This window comes from Mustelus asterias, chromosome 8 (genome assembly GCF_964213995.1).
Source record: "Mustelus asterias chromosome 8, sMusAst1.hap1.1, whole genome shotgun sequence".
NCBI lineage: Eukaryota > Metazoa > Chordata > Chondrichthyes > Carcharhiniformes > Triakidae > Mustelus > Mustelus asterias.
In genome coordinates this window covers 40,149,131-40,167,130 of record NC_135808.1, presented here as the reverse complement: position 1 = coordinate 40,167,130, position 18,000 = coordinate 40,149,131, and the positions used below count along the sequence as shown (strand labels likewise).

At 44.7% G+C, this 18,000-nt stretch overlaps 1 protein-coding gene across 2 annotated transcripts in view; it reads right to left on the bottom strand.

Moving 5' to 3' along the window:
* Window positions 1-3,450: 3,450 nt before the first annotated feature.
* The window catches only part of LOC144497104 (class I histocompatibility antigen, F10 alpha chain-like), a 28,560-nt gene continuing 14,010 nt past the window's right edge, over window positions 3,451-18,000 (bottom strand). For both annotated transcript variants that reach the window (XM_078217882.1, XM_078217883.1), the window contains 3 exons: window positions 12,811-12,972; window positions 8,105-8,251; window positions 3,451-4,245 (listed from right to left, as the gene is read on the bottom strand). In XM_078217882.1, coding sequence (XP_078074008.1) covers window positions 4,241-4,245; window positions 8,105-8,251; window positions 12,811-12,972 — 314 coding nt within the window. In that variant the 3' untranslated portion in view covers window positions 3,451-4,240. The remainder of the gene's footprint in view (window positions 4,246-8,104; window positions 8,252-12,810; window positions 12,973-18,000) is intronic.

Sequence of the window (18,000 nt, the reverse complement as noted above, 5' to 3'; positions counted from 1 at the left end):
GATTAGTTTCAGTTGAATTTTGCAAGGAACCAAAGCTGGATGAATGTTATGGATATCTCCTCGGGGCTGGTGAGGGGAAGAATCATGTTGTCATGGTCCATGTGGAGACCATCAAGATGGATGGGACCAAGGAAGAGGTTTTGCTGAGGAAGCAGTGTAAGGTTTTGAGGTATAAAACCCTATCAAATAAAGAAAACTCTTAAGGTCTGAAATTTTAATTTCTAACACTTGGGTCCTCAGCTGTGCTTGACCTACAGATGTTATCAGATAGAACAATTCATGAGTGGAAGTCAGAGGAAAATCATGTTCACTGTTGGCTGAAAATATGAGCTAGAAAAATGGTTAGAAAAGTAAAGACAGTTATCAGTGCCCTCCCTCTTGTACTGTTCTCCCTTACCGTCCCCCTCTCCTGTGCGTGCTCTGATGTCACCATCTCCCAAAGCGAAGGGGCGCCGTCAGGGACCCTTTAACTTCGTCAGACACTCTGCGGCAGAGTACAGGAATCGGATCCGGGTGACAAAATGCATCCTGAAACCGAATTCCCGCAGAGTTCCGAAATAACTGATATTTACAAATCAAGTAGAGCTTATTCAGCAGTATTTCCCCGATACTTAAGAAGCAATGAAGACAACATACACATTTCACATTTTCAAGATCGTAGGAGTTCTAGGTGTTGTCAGCACAGCCAATGTCCCTCTCTTTGTCTTTGAAGTGATGTTGATCTGCATCCAGATGAGTTGTACCCCAGAAGCTTTAACTGTGCCAACAAAGACACTAATTCTCCAACTTTTATTCCTCAGCCTCATTGTTCAGCACTTCCTTTTTGGAGATAGTCTAAATTCACCCCTCCTATTGACTATAAGATGCAAATCATCACGTGACACCCCTTCGTTATTGGTTGAAAACAGAGACACAGCTCTGTCACTTACTTCCTCAGAAGTTCCATTGTAAATTAATACATATTTCCTTCCAGATGCGGAGAAGCAATGAATAAAGTCACATCCTCTTAGAAATAGAAGAATGATAGAAAGCCTACAGCGCAGAAAGAGGCCGTCTGGCCCATCGAGTCTGCGCCGACCACAATCCCACCTAGGCCCTACCCCATATCCCAACATATTTACCCGCTAATCCCTCTAACCTACACATCCCAGGACATTAAGGGGCAATTTTAGCATAGCCAATCAACCTAACTCGCACGTCTTTGGACTGTGGGAGGAAACCGGAGCACCCGGAGGAAACCCACGCAGACACGGGGAGAACGTGCAAATTCCACACAGACAGTGACCCAAGCCGGGAATCGAACCCAGGTCCCTGGAGCTGTGAAGCAGCAGTGCTAACCACTGTGCTACCGTGCCGCCCAACCTTGTCAACCTATTTTAATCCAAGCCCCTCTCATATAGATCAATTAAAACAATAAATGATTTATTTAAATATAAAATGTCATTCTGGGTTCAGTGCTGTTAACTATTATTTCAAAGCAGAAAAACCCATTGGCACATTTGGAGTCATAAATTCATGAATCAAAGCTTTTCACAAACAACTGCTTTCCTGTTCCCCAATTACCTTGACTGTTAATTGTCTCACAGAAACTCCATCTGACCATTTAAAAGGTGCCTAACTTGAAAGTTCATAAGCATCAGTTCACCTTTATAAAACTCCCAGAAATATTATACTATTATCAATCACTTAGAGAAGAAGCATCTCAGCAATAATTAAAAATCAGAACCACAAAAGTAATAATATCTGTATTACTACCTGAGCCACAAGCAATTTGACAAGGAAGATCCATAGCATCCAAGGTAGTGATGGTGACATCAGCACATGCACAGGAGAGAGGGACTGTAAGGGAGAGGGACAAAGGAGGGAGGGCACTGATAACTCTCTTTACTTTTCTAATCTTTTTTCTAGCTCATATATTTTCAGCCAACAGTGAACATGATTTTCCTCTGACTTCCTCTCATGAATTGTTCTATCTGATAACACCCAGTGCGCCTCTCAACTCCTAGTTAGGAACTTTGTTCTATTTTTATAATCTACTAGTTCTCATCTTAGATCTTGTGCCTCAACACTGGTGTAGCTCTGATGACGCAACATGGAGATGTATGATCTACATCTAACTCAAAATCACAAAGTTGAAGCTGTGGACCATGATTTTCTAATCCCTTTTTTTCTTTAACTTCTATTTCTTTCACTTGGAGGTCCTTTACCTGTGCTAACTGCAAGCTAGCTCTTGGATTTGCTTTTTTTGTTACCTCAAACAGCTGTTTAACTATTGGATGATATCACTGTTTTCCCTAGCATTCAGAATGCACTGAGGGTGCCAGTGGTGGTGGAGGTAGGGGGAAATAGGAAAGAGGGTAGAGCCTGGCACTGGAGCATGAGGAGACAGAGGGTCATTTGGAATATTTGGAGGGTGAAGGTCATGTGAGGGGTGGAGGACCTTTGACCTTTTCCTTTAACTGGTGTCCCACAGCACTGAGGCAGGCCTTTTGAACAGTCTGCTCTGCACCCAGCAGCCCCTTGTTGGCTGGTTCGACCTCAGCTTGCAACTGGCTTCCATCAGCAAAGGACTCTAATTTTCCCCTCTCGGCCCTCCCCAGCTACCTCAAGGATAAAAATCCAGGTGGATATATATTCCAAAAAAATTCAAACTGCAGGGGCTGCGACAACATGCTGAAGACCAGAATTCGGCATGACAGTAGAAAGTGTTGGAAAGACTCAGTGGGTCTGATAAGTAGTATATGTGGGGAAAGAAAACAGTTAACATTTTGAGTTCAAATGGCTCGTATTCAGAGCTAAAATGTCAACTCTCATTTCTCTCCCCACAGATGCTATCAGACCTGCTGAGATTTTCGAGCAATTTCTGTTATTTCAGATTTCCAGTATCGGCAGTATTTTACTTTTATTTTACCAGAATTAGATTGGTGCAGTGTTTATTCAGTAACTGAACCTGGTAACATTACCAAATATTGTTCATTTACTCTCATTTGTAGAGATTGGGAGGGTCACTAATGAAGTGATCTCTGACACTAAGCTTGTGAAAGGTATCAGAGGATAACTTGACTAAAATAATATTATACTCAGTCAGGTTAGACACCTACTCTCTCATCACTTATTCGCTGCACAGCTTTGCATTTAATTGATTTTTTGTACATTTTGGTACTTTATTCCCAATCAAAAATCCAATTGAAAACAGATCCAAGCTGACAAGACAGGCCATACCCCCTATCTTGGGCTCAATCAAACAAGATCCAAGCTGACAGGATAAGACATTACACCCCCTCCTGGGCTTGATCTGAGCTTCATCTTAGTCAAAAGGCCCAGATGGCTTTTAAAAAATTGCTTCAAGTGAAGCCTCACTATAACCTCATTGGCCAAGACCGGATGCAACGTCAAAAATTACACTCGATCTTAGCCATAAGATCGAGAAGCGATAAGGATGAGACCAAGCTGGATCAAGCTATTTGTTTATTGACAAACAGGTCATAGTTGAATAAAGTTTATACAGTTTCAAAACACTTGATAAAGTACAGTTGACTAATGGAATATAGAAACATGTTGCAATTTAAGAAAATTCATTTTGTTGAACAGTAAAATTCAAGCATTGTTTTACAGTGAGATTCAAATTTCAGGATAAAATCTTTCAGACAGTGGCTATTCATTATTCTGCCATTCACACCTCCTCTGGATCCATCTTTTGTTTCTTCACTTGTCCCATTCTGACTCCATTCGGCTCTGACCCACCAATTTTTTTTGTCATTTAATGTCTCCTGCTTCTGCTCTGTTACAGACCTTCCCTTTGTCTTTTCCTCCCTCCCCCACATGGTCTTCCCGAAAGCTATATATTTCCAATTCTCAACCTTTTCAGAATTTACTGTTTTTAATCCAAAAGGCTCATGTTTTGACGCTGGTCTCAGCAACGTTATTCCAGCATCTGTACCAGTTATTGAGAGCTCTGCAGTCCTTGTACTCAGTTGGTGTCTTTATTCATGAAATTCATACTGCTCGCAACATCGTAGTACAATTCTCTTACATTGGTTTGTCAGAAATGGTGGTTCTCTGTTTGTTCAGTCTTCTGCTCCGATGATATTCAGCACAGTGCTGTGAGTGCTCCCTGTTTGTACCATTGCACAGGACATCACCCCACAGCCACACAGCATTATGTACAATTCACCAGTCGGACCAGTAGGGGAGAGCAGTGATTCTCCCAGCAATATCCTTCCTCCAATATTTAACCCTTTCAGTCTGTAAAGTAAAGTAAAGTTTATTTATTAGTCACAAATAAGGCTTCCATTAACATTGCAATTAAGTTACTGTGAAATTCCCCTCATCGCCACAGTCCGGCGCCTGTTCGGGTCAATGCACCTCACTAGCACATCTCTCGGAATGTGGGAGGAATCCGGAGCACCCTGAGGAAACCCACACAGTCACGAGGAGAATGTGCAAACTCCACACAGACAGTGACCCAAGCCGGGAATCAAACCCAGGTCCCGAGCACTGTGAGGCAGCAGTGCTAACCACTGTGCTACCGCGCCGCCCCACCAGATGGATCTGTGGGGAGAGCAGTGATTCTCCCACCAATATCCTTCCTTCAATATTTAATCCTTTCAGTCTGATCATTTGTACTGATAAAAGTTACAATTTCTTATTTAAAGTTCTTTCAATTTCTTGTTTAAAGTTCTGTGAGTAAATAGTTTGGACTGAAAATAACAGGTATCGATGTCTCCTGTGGATTCTGTACCTCATCGCCCAGTCTCTCTCTTTAAATGCCTGAATAGTACCAGCCATGGAATTCTCATAATTTGGAGGTATTAATTATATCCTTGAGATGGGGCTGCACAGTGGTTAGCACTGCTGCCTCACAGCGCCAGGGACCTGGGTTTGATTTCCAGCTTGGGTCGCTGTGTGGAGTTTGCACATTATCCCCATATCTGTGTGAGTTTCCTCTGGGTGCTCCGGTTTCCTCTCTCAGTCCAAAGGTGTGCGGGGTAAGTGGTTGGCCATGCTAAATTGCCCCTTAGTGTCAGGTGGACTAGCTAGGATAAATGCATGGGGTTATTCTTTCAGCCAATCTTTCTCAAAATGTGTTTTCGACATCAATAATACTCATCAAAACTGTCTATCTCCTTCAAATGTAACAGCAGCACAGCCTTTGATGTTATGCCTCATATGCTTCACATTTTTCACTCCTCATTCTTTTCCTCTCACTATTTGAACTCTGAAAGAAAGCATGTTTCCAATTCTATATTGATAAATGGCTTCTCTTTTAATTATAAAAGTTTTTCAGATCTTTCTTTCCCTTGTGAACAAAGCTTGTCATCTTCATCTATCTCAATTCCTATGCTCCTTGTAAATACTGCCAGTTTGAACCATAGAACCATAGAAAATTACAGCTCAGAAACAGGCTTTTGGCCCTTCTTGTCTGTGCCGAACCATTTTATGCCTAGTCCCACTGACCTGCACTTGGACCATATCCCTCCACACCCCTCTCATCCATGAACCCGTCCAAGTTTTTCTTAAATGTTAAAAGTGACCCCGCATTTACCACTTTATCTGGCAGCTCATTCCACACTCCCACCACTCTCTGCGTGAAGAAGCCCCCCCTAATATTCCCTTTAAACTTTTCTCCTTTCACCCTTAACCCATGCCCTCTGGTTTTTTTCTCCCCTAGCCTCAGCGGAAAAAGCCTGCTTGCATTCACTCTATCTATAACCATCAAAATCTTATACACCTCTATCAAATCTCCCCTCAATCTTCTACGCTCCAGGGAATAAAGTCCCAACCTATTCAATCTCTCTCTGTAACTCAGCTTCTCAAGTCCCGGCAACATCCTTGTGAACCTTCTCTGCACTCTTTCAATCTTATTTACATCCTTCCTGTAACTAGGTGACCAAAACTGTACACAATACTCCAAATTCGGCCTCACCAATGCCTTATATAACCTTACCATAACACTCCAACGTTTATACTCGATACTCCGATTTATAAAGGCCAATGTACCAATGGCACTCTTTACGACCCTATCCACCTGTGACGTCACTTTTAGGGAATTCTGTACCTGTATTCCCAGATCCCTCTGTTCAACTGCACTCTTCAGAGTCCTACCATTTACTCTGTACATTCTTCTTTGGTTTGTCCTTCCAATGTGCAATATCTCACACTTGTCTGCGTTAAATTCCAGTTGCCATTTTTCAGCCCATTTTTCTAGTTGGTCCAAATCCCTCTGCAAGCTTTGAAAACCTTCCTCACTGTCCACTACACCTCCAATCTTTGTATCATCAGCAAACTTGCTGATCCAATTGACCACATTATCATCCAGATCATTGATATAGATGACAAACAACAATGGACCCAACACCGATCCCTGCGGCACACCACTAGTCACAGGCCTCCACTCAGAGAAGCAATCCTCCACAACCACTCTCTGGCTTCTTCCATTGATGTGGAGATGCCGGCGTTGGACTGGGGTAAGCACAGTAAGAAGTCTCACTCATGTCTTCCATTGAGCCAGTGTCTTATCCAATTTACTACCTCCCCATGTATACCTAGCGACTGAACCTTCTTAACTAACCTCCCATGAGGGACCTTGTCAAAGGCCTTGCTGAAATCCAGGTAGACAACATGCACCGCCTTCCCTTCATCCACTTTCCTGGTAACCTCCTCGAAAAACTCTAAAAGATTGCTCAAACATGACCTACCACGCACAAAGCCATGCTGACTCTCCCTAATAAGTCCCTGTCTATCCATATATTTGTAGATCCTATCCCTTATCACACCTTCCAATAACTTGCCCACCACCGACGTCAAACTTACTGGCCGATAATTTCCCGGATTTCTTTTGGAACCTTTTTTAAACAACGGAACAACATGAGCCACCCTCCAATCATCCGGCACCTCCCCCGTGAATACTGACATTTTAAATATGTCTGCCAGTTCAACTTCAACTTCAAGTTCAACTTCCCTCAAGGTCCGTGGGAATACCCTGTCCGGTCCTGGGGATTTATCCACTTTGATTTGCCTCAAGACAGCGAGCACCTCCTCCCCTTTAATCTGTAAAGGTTCCATGGCCTCCCTACCAGTTTGCCCTATTTCCGTAGACTCCATGCCCGTTTCCTCAGTAAATACGGATGCAAAAAAACCATTTAGTATCTCCCCCATCTCTTTTGGTTCCATACACAGTCGACCACTCTGGTCTTCAAGAGGACCAATTTTATCCCTCACTATCCTTTTGCTCCTAACATACCTATAGAAGCTCTTTGGATTTTCCTTCACTCTGTCTGCCAAAGCAACCTCATGTCTTCTTTTAGCCCTCCTGATTTCCCTCTTAAGTAGCTTCTTGCACTTTTTATACTCCTCGAGCATCTGATGTGTTCCTTGCTGCCTGTACATTTCATACAACTCTCTCTTCCTCTTAATCAGTGTTACAATCTCCCTCGAGAACCAAGGTTCCTTATTCCTATTTACTTTGCCTTTAATCCTGACAGGAACATACAAACTCTGCACTCTCAAAATTTCTCCTTTGAAGGCCTCCCACTTTCCATTTACATCCTTACCAGAGAACAGCCTGTGCCAATCCACACTTCCCAGATCCCTTCTCATTTCATCAAATTTGGCCTTTTTCCAGTTCAGAACTTCAACCCGAGGACCAGATCTATCCTTATCCATGATCAGGTTGAAACTAATGGCATTATGATCACTGGATCCAAAGTGTTCCCTCACACTCACATCCATCACCTGCCCTAACTCATTTCCCAATAGGAGATCCAATATCGCATCCTCTCTAGTTGGCACCTCTATATACTGATGTAGAAAATTCTCCTGAACACATTTTACAAACTCTACCCCGTCTAAACCTTTAACAGTATGCGAGTCCCAATCTATATGTGGAAAATTAAAAAGGGCCATTCAGAGTTTTTCTACTCTGACTAGTTATTTCCAGGGCTTTTTCAATGACGATCATAATGTCTTAGTAAATTCTGCATTGTTTCTCCTTCCTTGTAGTTGGTTAATTGTTCTGTAATATTGTTATCTAGATTACATTTTAGGTCAGTTGAAGTGTCTGTTTGGAAGGAACTCTGTTCTTGTTCAGTTGTGGTTTTGTTACCTTCCACTGGGTCATGTGAACTTTTTAACCCGCTCGGAAAAGGCTCCAGGGTGAGATGAGGGTCAGATTCACTCAGATCCAGTTCCACATTATTATCCATGGTTTCTGGATGATGGTGAGACGGGTCGGTCTCCAAAAACAGTTGTGCTGAAACACACACCCAGTACATAGGCATTAAAAAAGAGGATGACAGAAAGGAATTTGAAGACATTAAGGAAGCAATCAATAAAAGAAGGCACGTGGGAACTACGAAACTAAATTAACAAAGAACATAAAAATAATTTTTGAAGTTTTTCAGAAATTGATCACAGAAGGAAAATCAAGAAAGGGACAGGATAGGAAAAGGGCCATTCAGGAATATACATGATTAAGGGTCAGTAATGTTGAATAATTACTTTGTCTCTGTGTTTACCAGGGAAATTAAAAGGGAAGAAAAGATCAAAATAGATATCAAGACATTGAAGATGAAAGGTGGGAAATAATTAGTAAACAAATCAAATTCAGGATAAACTGGTCTGGATGGATTATATCCATATATATTCTGAGAAGTTAAGATCGCAGAGACACTGTTACAATTACATAAAAACTCATCAGCAAATGGAAAAGTGCCAGAGGATTGAAGGATAACTATCATGATTCCAATGTATAAAGGAGGGCATCAGAATATGTCCAAGGATCGAAGGAACAGTGAGTTTATGAGGCACAGTAAAGATAACCCTTCCTCAAAGATGTGGTTAAAAAAATGCCTGAGCCAGGATTTTCTTCTCCCGTTCGTGTAGGAGGGGTTTGGCAGAAAATTTTACAAGAATATCAAAGTCATGTTTCATGTTGATGTCAAAGCAGGAAGCGATTGTGTCAGTGGGAGGCTGCCTTTCCCATTGTTCAATGTCGGGAACTTCATTCTAATATATTTGCATATCATTTTCGGATCTGTATGCTAGAATCATACCCCCTTCCCCCACCTCACCCAGTCTAAAAAAATCCATCCATGACGGCGTGATGTCAGAATGACATGGTACACGACTGGGCACCTGGTGAGAGGTATTCCAAGGGGAGCTCAGAGATGAGTGCAGAGCTCAGTTGGGAGAGGGTAAAGCTAAAGGTGCCAGGGTAATGCCAGAAGGTACTGGTTTTGTACCAGGGGGTGCAGCTGTGTGAAGAATATTCTTGGTATGCTCTTGATGTGTTGGGTCGCCCTTAGAAATGGCACCCAGATCATCAAAGTGGTGAGTTGATGTTGGGGCAGATGAATCAGAGGCTGCCCACCAGCGATGCAACTTGGAACCCCTGCTTTCCATTCTTCAAAGTCCTGCACTGTACGGTGGAAAATGTCACCATTGCCATCAGGAGACTCAACACCACTTTTCATGCCCGACACCAGACTTTGCCAATAGCAGAAAAAAAATCCCAGACCAAAAAACATGTAGTTAACATCGTTCGATAAGGTCCCCCATGCAAGGCTTCTAGAAAAAGTGAGAGGGCATGGGATCCAAGGGGCTGCTGCCCTGTGGATCCAGAACTGGCTTGCCCAAAGGAGGCAGAGAGTGGGTATAGATGGGTCTTTTTCTAAATGGAGGTCGGTCACCAGTGGTGTGCACCAGGGATCTGTTCTGGGACCCTTGCTGTTTGTCATTTTCTTAAATGACCTGGATGAGGAAGTGGAGGGATGGGTTGGTAAGTTTGCCGACGACACGAAGGTTGGTGGGGTGGTGGATAGTCTGGAGGGATGTCAGAAGTTACAGAGGGACATTGATAGGATGCAAGACTGGGCGGAGAAGTGGCAGATGGACTTCAACCCAGATAAATGCGTAGTGGTCCATTTTGGCAGGTCAAATGGGATGAGGGAGTACAATATAAAGGGAAAGACTCTTAGTACTGTAGAGGATCAGAAGGACCTTGGGTTCCGGGTCCATAGGACTCTGAGATCGGCCCCACAGGTGGAGGAGGTGGTTAAGAAGGCGTATGGTGTGCTGGCCTTTATCAATCGAGGGATTGAGTTTAGGAGTCCGGGGATAATGATGCAGCTATATAAGACCCTCGTCAGACCCCACTTGGAGTACTGTGCTCAGTTCTGGTCGCCTCATTACAGGAAGGATGTGGAAAAGATTGAAAGGGTGCAGAGGAGATTTACAAGGATGTTGCCTGGATTGAGTGGCATGGATTGAGGGAGCTCGGTCTTTTCTCCTTGGAGAGACGTAGGATGAGAGGAGACCTAATAGAGGTATACAAGATGTTGAGAGGCATAGATCGGGTGGACTAGAATCATAGAATCATAGAAACCCTACAGTGCAGAAGGAGGCCATTCGGCCCATCGAGTCTGCACCGACCACAATCCCACCCAGGCCCTACCCCCACATATTTACCCGCTAATCCCTCTAACCTACCCATTTTAGGATTCTAAGGGGCAATTTTTAATCTGGCCAATCAACCTAACCCGCACATCTTTGGACTGTGGGAGGAAACCGGAGCACCCGGAGGAAACCCACGCAGACACGAGGAGAATGTGCAAACTCCACACAGACAGTGACTCTCAGAGGCTTTTTCCCATGGTGGAAATGGCTGCTACGAGAGGATACAGGTTTAAGGTGCTGGGGGGTAGATACAGGGGAAATGTTAGGGGGAAGTTTTTCACACAGAGGGTGGTGCGCGAGTGGAATCGGCTGCCGTCAGTGGTGGTGGAGGCAAACTCAATAGGGTCTTTTAAGAGACTCCTGGATGAGTACATGGGACTTAATAGGATTGAGAGTTATAGGTAGGGATATGTTCGGCACAACTTGTGGGGCCAAAGCGCCTGTTTTGTGCTGTAGTTTTTTGATGTTTCTAACATGGATTTCAAATGCAAAAGTAAATTTCTGGTCAATCTTTTTGACATTTTTGAAGAAGTAATGGGAAGTGTGAACAAGAGTGATGCCCTATTTGAATTTTCCAAAGGTTTTCAATACGATGGGCAAGATTTTCTGGCCATTCACACCAGCAGGTTCTTCCGGTCCCACATATGGTTCACCCCTGCCATGGGTTTTATGGCAGTGAAGAGTGCTTTCAACGGGAAACTCCATACACCTGGGCAGAACCAGAAGATCCATTCGCCCGTCAATGGTGGACCACTTCCTGCCACCATGAAACACGCAGCAGATTGCTCAGTAAAATCCACCCAATGTAACATTTGGAAATCTCAAGACTTGGACCAGTGCATGTAAAGTCAAGGTAAAGTAGAAGAGTGGATAGTAAAATAAAACAGAGAGTAAGGGTTAAAGGCATCAAGAATAATTTGGTCATAATTTAGATGCTTCAGAAAATAACATTTAGTTTTCAGAATATAGTTTTTATGTTGGTGGTTAAAAGGTTTAATTGTAGAGGAATAGCAGCACCTGGCTAAGAAACTGCAAGCAACCCTGAAGTCAATGTATTTCAAACTAGCTTGAAGTTAATTGCACTTCAAAGTTAACCGGTATTTATCTTGCAAGGTCAGAGCAATGGGTCTAACAATTTCAACAGTGGATGACCTATTGTTAAGCCTCAGGTGTTGCTGAAGGGTCTCTACCTGCATCAATAAAAGATTTGCATTTGGTATGGAATTTTCAGATGACAGGAAACTGAAAGAAGATTGACAAACACGAGGATTTCTTTGTAGGTCAGAGTGTCTGGAGAAAGCACATCACATTCATGAGCAACATATATATGTTCATGGGTTGTGGCATTGCTGGCCAGACCAGTATTTATTGCCCATCACTAACTACCGTCAAGAAGATGGTGGTGAACTGTTTTCTTGACACGCTGCATGTGGTGCAGCTACACCCACAGTGCTGAAAAGGAGGGAGTTCGAGGATCTTGACCCAGTGACAGTGATGGAACAGCGATACAGTTCCAAGTCAGGATGGCGATGGATTTGGAGGGGAAATTGTAGGTGGTGGTGTTCCCATGCATCCAGTGTTCTAGCCCTTCTAGGTTGTAGAAGTTGTGGATTTGAAAGGTGCTGTTGAAGGAACCTTGGTGAGTTGCTGCTGTATATCTAGTCGATGATATACACTGCTGCCACTGTGCGTCCTGGGTGGTATCATGTGTCTTGATTTTTGGTGGAGCTGCACTCATCTAGGCAAGTGAAGAGTTTTTCATCACTCCTGACTTGTACCTTGTAGATGGTGGACAGGCTTTGGGGGATCAGGAGAAAGTTATTCTCTGCAGAATTCCCAAATTCTGACCTGCTCTGGGAGCCACAGTATTTAATGGCTAGTCCATGTTCATTTTCTGATCAAAGATAACCCCCAAGATGTTGACAGTGGGGGATTCAGCGATGGTAATGCCATTGAATGTCAAGGGCAATGGTTCGATACTCTCTAGGTTAGGTTAGATGGATTAGCCATGGTAGATTTGTGGGGTTAGGGGGTGAGGGCCTGGGTAAGATACTCTGTCAGAGAGCCAGTACAGACTAGATAGGCTGAATGGCCTCCTTCTGCACTGTAGGGATTATGTGATTCTATGAAATCACCCAGGTTTATTTTAAGAGAAACTCAACTGAAAATTGGGAACCTATGTTAAACTAATATAGATCCTTGTTTAGATCACAAAGAACAGAGCACACAATCCTGGCCTTCATATTCAATAGAGTCAGCTCATTCACGCTGTCCCCCTCAGTTCTATATTCCCCTCTTTTTCACTCTCCCCTCTGTGTTCCATATTCCAAGTATTGGAAATTCTCCATTCCTCACCTGATTCCCCAGATCCAGATTCTCCACTCTCTGATTCTTTTTTCCCTCTCTGTGGCCTTTTCCAGATGGCTATTGCAATTATTCCGAATATAGCAGCCAGTACACTGATTATTGATCCAGCTATAATTCCAAGTTGTGAGTGCCCACCACTTTCTGGTATTTCTGAAAAACATTGAAATAATATCAGTATTGTCTTCGTTTATTAGCAGTTCTATGATAGTCTGGTTACCTCTTGTCTTTATTCTCTGTCCCAAGATTAAAAGTAAAGTTTAGGAGTCAGCGTCACTGATGTGTTTCATACCTGCTGACAGAAAACACCCAATTTTCACTGAAATTAAGGGAGGTATTATGCATTTGCAGCAAGTTAAAAAGTGATTGTGGATCTCAGATTGGAGGAAAAGGTTGAGAAGAGGATGACAGGATCCATTGACAGGCAGCAATGAGCACATTACAGGCACGCATCAGCCTTGAGTGCAGAATCTAGGCTCCCACTGTACTGCGACTCAGAGGAACATGAGTCAATGCTGAGGGACTGCTGCACTGTTAGAGATTCAATACTGAGGGAGTCCTGTACTTGTCGCAGGGTCAACACAGAGAGTGCTGACTGTGGGAGCATCAATAGAAACATAGAAACGAGAGGCAAGGAGTAGGCCATTCGGCCCTTCGAGCCTGCTCCACCATTCATTTTGATCATGGCTGATCATCAAATTCTATATCCTGATCCCTCTTCCTCCCATATCCCTTGATCCCTTTAGCCCCTAGATTTCTTCTTGAAATCAGATAACTTTTGGAACTCATCTCATTCTGTGGTAGGGAATTCCACACATCCAACACCCTCTGGGTGAAGAAATTTCTCCTCACCTCAGTTCTAAAAGATTTATCCCTTATCCTCAAACTATGACCCCTAGTTCTGGATTGCCCCATTTGAGAACATTCTGAATCTAACCTGTCTAACCCTGTTAGAATTTTATAAGTTTCTGTAAGATCCCCTCTCACTCTTCTAAACTCCAGTGAATATAATCCTAACCAACTTAGTCTCTCCTCATACAACAGACCTGACAGCCCAGGAATCAGCCTGGTAAACCTTCATTGTACTCCCTCTATAGCAAGGACATCCTTCTAAGGACACCAAAACGGCACACAATACTCCAGGTGTGACCTCAACAACACTCTATACAATTGCAGCAAAATATCCCCATACTCAAATCTATCTCTATGAAGGCCAACATACCATTTGCCTTCTTTACTGCCTACTGTACCCACTTGCTTACTTTCAGCGACTGATGCATGAGGACACCAAGGTCTTGCTGAGTATCCACCTGTCTCAATTTACACCCATTCAAGTAATAATGTGTCTCCCTATTATTGCTGCCACATTATACTGCATCTGCTATGCTTATGCCCACACAGTCAGCCTGTTCAAATCACGCTGAAGCATCTCTGCATCCTTCTCACAGTTCACCCTCCCACCCAACTTTGTATCATCTGCAAATTTGGAGATAATACATGTAGTTCCCTCTTCCAAATCATTAATATATAATGTGAACAATTCGTGCCCTAGCACAGATCCTTGCGAATCCCCACTAGTCACTGACTGCCATGCGGAAAAAGACCCATTTATGCCAACTCTTTGCTTCCTATCTGCTGACCAGCTTTCTATCTATTTTACGACTCAATGCTGAGGGAGTGCCACACACTGTGGGAGCATCAATGCTGATGGAGTGCTGCACTGTTAGAGGGTCAATGCTGAGGATGTGCTGCACTGTTAGATGATCAATGCTAAGGGTGTGCTGCATTGTCAGAAGGTGAATGCTGAGGGCGTGCTGCACTGTCGGTGGGTCAATGCTGAGGGAGTGCTGCAATGTGGGAGCATCAATGTTGAGGGAGTGCTGCACTGTGGGAGGGTCAATGCTGAGAGCGGGCTGCACTGTCGGAAGGTCAATGCACTGTCAGAGTCAAAGATGCACTGTCCACGGGTCAATGCTGAGGGCATGCTGCAATGTCGAAGACACAATTTTGAGCGGGTGTTGCATTGTCAGCGGGTCAATGTTGAGTGAGTGCTGCACTGTTGGGGAGAGTCAATGCTAAGGCTGTTCTCCACTATGGAAAATCAATTGTGATGGCGTGCTGCACTGTTGGACGGTCAATGCGTTGGGAGTGCTGCACTGTGGGAAGGTCAATTCTGAAGAATTGCTGCTGACGGACGGTCAGTGCTGCACTGTCATAGGGTCAGTGCTGAGAGTGACCACACTTTCGGAGGGTCAATGCTGAGGGAGTGCTGCAGCATCAAAGGGTCAATGCTGAGGGTGTGCTGCAGCATTGAAGGGTCAGTGCTGAGGGTGTACTGCACTGTTGGAGCATCAAAAGGGCAATGCTGAGGTAGCGCTGCAAAGTTGGGAATTAATGCTGAGTGAGTGCTGCAATATTAAACTGTCAATGCTGAGAGCGGCTGCACTGTTGGACGGTGAATGCACTGTCAGAGTCAAAGATGCACTCTCCGCGGGTCAATGCTGAGGGCATGCTACAATGTCGAAGACACAATTTTGAGCGGGTGTTGCATTGTCAGCGGGTCAATGTTGAGTGAGTGCTGCACTGTCGGGGAGAGTCAATGCTAAGGCTGTTCTCCACTGTGGAAAATCAATTGTGATGGCGTGCTGCACTGTGGGAGGGTCAGTGCTGAGGGAGTGCTGTACTGTTGGAGGGTCAACACTGAGGGTACGCTGCATTGTGGGAGGGTCAATGCTGAGGGAGTGCTGCACTATGGGAGGGTCAATGCTGAAGGAGTGCTGCACTGTAGGCGGATAAATCTGAGGGAGTGCTGCACTGGGAGAGTCAAAGTTGAGGGAGTGCTGCACTATGTGGGGATCAACGCTGATGGAGTGCTGCAGCTTCGAAGGGTCAATGCTGAGGGTATATTGCACTGTGGGAGAGTCAATGCTGAGGGTACGCTGAACTGTGGGAGGGTCAAAGCTGAGGGAGAGCTGCACTATGGGAACATTAATGCTGAGGGTGTGCTGCACTATGGGAACATTAATGCTGAGGGTGTGCTGCACTGTCAAAGGGTCAGTGCTGTGGGAGTGCTGCACTGTCAAAGAAACCATGATGATGCAGTGTTGAACCGTTGCACAATTCTGAGGGATTGTTGCACTGTTAAAGGGTCAATTCGGACAGAATGTTGCACTGCCGGATGGTCAATGCTGGGGCAGTGCGGTACTGCTGCAGAGTCAAAGCTGAGGGAGTGAACTGTTAACAGAGGATATCATGTAAGAGTGTAATTAGACAGAGATTTTGTAAGTGTGAACATCTGGTATGCCGGTTGTTGGCGGTAGAGTCTGTGGCACAGGTGACGTTGGGCCTCGTGTCAGGGGTGGCCGGACGGTCAGTGCTGCAATGCCAAAGGGTCAGTGCTGCGTGAGTGCTGCAGTGCCGAAAAACCATGATGATGCAGTGTTGAACCTTCGCAGAGTCAATGCTGAGGGGGAGCTGCACTGTCAAATGGTCAATGCTGAGACAGTGCTGTACTGCTGCATAATCAAAGCTGGGGGAGTGAACTGTTAACAGAGGGTACCATGAAACAGTGTAATTAGACAGAGATCTTATAAGTGTCAGTGACTGGTATGCCAATTGTTGGCGTTAGAGTCTGTGCCGAGGGCGAGGATGGGGCCAGTGCCGAGGGCGAGGATGGGGCCAGTGCCGAGTGTGGCGGAGGGTGAGGATGGGGGTTGTGTGGAGGGTGAGGATGGGGGTTGTGTAGAGGGTGAGGATGGGGCTTGTGTGGAGGGTAATGGTGGTAATGTAGCTGCTGCTGATGAGGAAGTGTAGGGGGAGATGATGGGGGTTGTGTAGAGGGTGACGATAACAGTCGTTTAGGGGGAGATGATGGGGGTAGTGTTGGGGATTAGATCAGGGTCGTGTAGGTTTGATGATGAGCATAATGTGTTGGATAACGATGGGGAAGTATAGGGTGCGATGATGGGAGTAGTACAGGGGGGGACGATTCGGGCAGTTTAGGGGGTGAGAATGTGGGTAATGTAGGGGGTGATGATGAGGGTAGTGTAGGATGACGACATGGGCTGTGTAGATGGTGACAATGGGGGTAGCATAGATGGTGTTGATGGGGTAGATGGTGTTTGTACAGTGGGTGACGATGGGGTGGTTCATAGAAATCATCATAGAAATCATAGAAACCCTACAGTACAGAAAGAGGCCATTCGGCCCATCGAGTCTGCACCACAATCCCACCCAGGCCCTACCCCCATATCCCTACATATTTACCCACTAATCCCTCTAACCTAAGCATCTCAGGACACTAAGGGGCAATTTTAGCATGGCCAATCAACCTAACCCGCACATCTTTGGACTGTGGGAGGAAACCGGAGCACCCGGAGGAAACCCGCGCAGACATGAGGAGAATGTGCAAACTCCACACAGACAGTGACCCAAGCCGGGAATCAAACACAGGTCCCTGGAGCTGTAAGCAGCAGTGCTAACCACTGTGCTACCGTGCCGCCCAGCGGTGATGATGGGGGTAATGTCATGGGAAATGATGGGTTTAGTATGGAGGGTAAGATGGGGTTAGTGTAGAGGGTGATGATGTGAGTTGTGTCGTGGGTGATGAAGTGGGTGATGATGGGCTTAGTGTAGGGGGTGATGTAGATTGTGATCATGGGAGTAGTGTAGGTGATGATGGATGGGGTGATGATGGGGTAATGATGGCGTAGAGTGCAGGGTATGATAGTAGGAGTGGTTTATGGTGCAATGATGGGTGTAGTTTAGGGGGTGATGATGGGGGTTGACTTGGTGTGATGGTGGGGGAGTGTAGAGGGTGATGATGGGGTTAGGGAGTGATGATGCAGATAGTGTAGGAAATTATTATGCGGTTGTGTAGCGGGCGATGATGGGAGTCATAATTAAGAAGGGTAAAATAGAATATGAAAGTAAGATAGCGGCGAACATGAAAACTGATTGCAAAAGTTTCTATAGATATGTACAGAGAAAAGATTGACAAAAACAAATGTCGGCCCCTTACAGTCAGAAATGGGAGAATTGATAATGGGGAACAAAGAAATGGCTGAGGAACTAAATTTGGAATTTGCTTCTGTCTTCACAAAAGAAGACATGAATAATGTACCAGAACTTCTGAGAAAAACAAGTTTTAGTGAGGAGCTGATGGAATTCAGCATTAGGAGA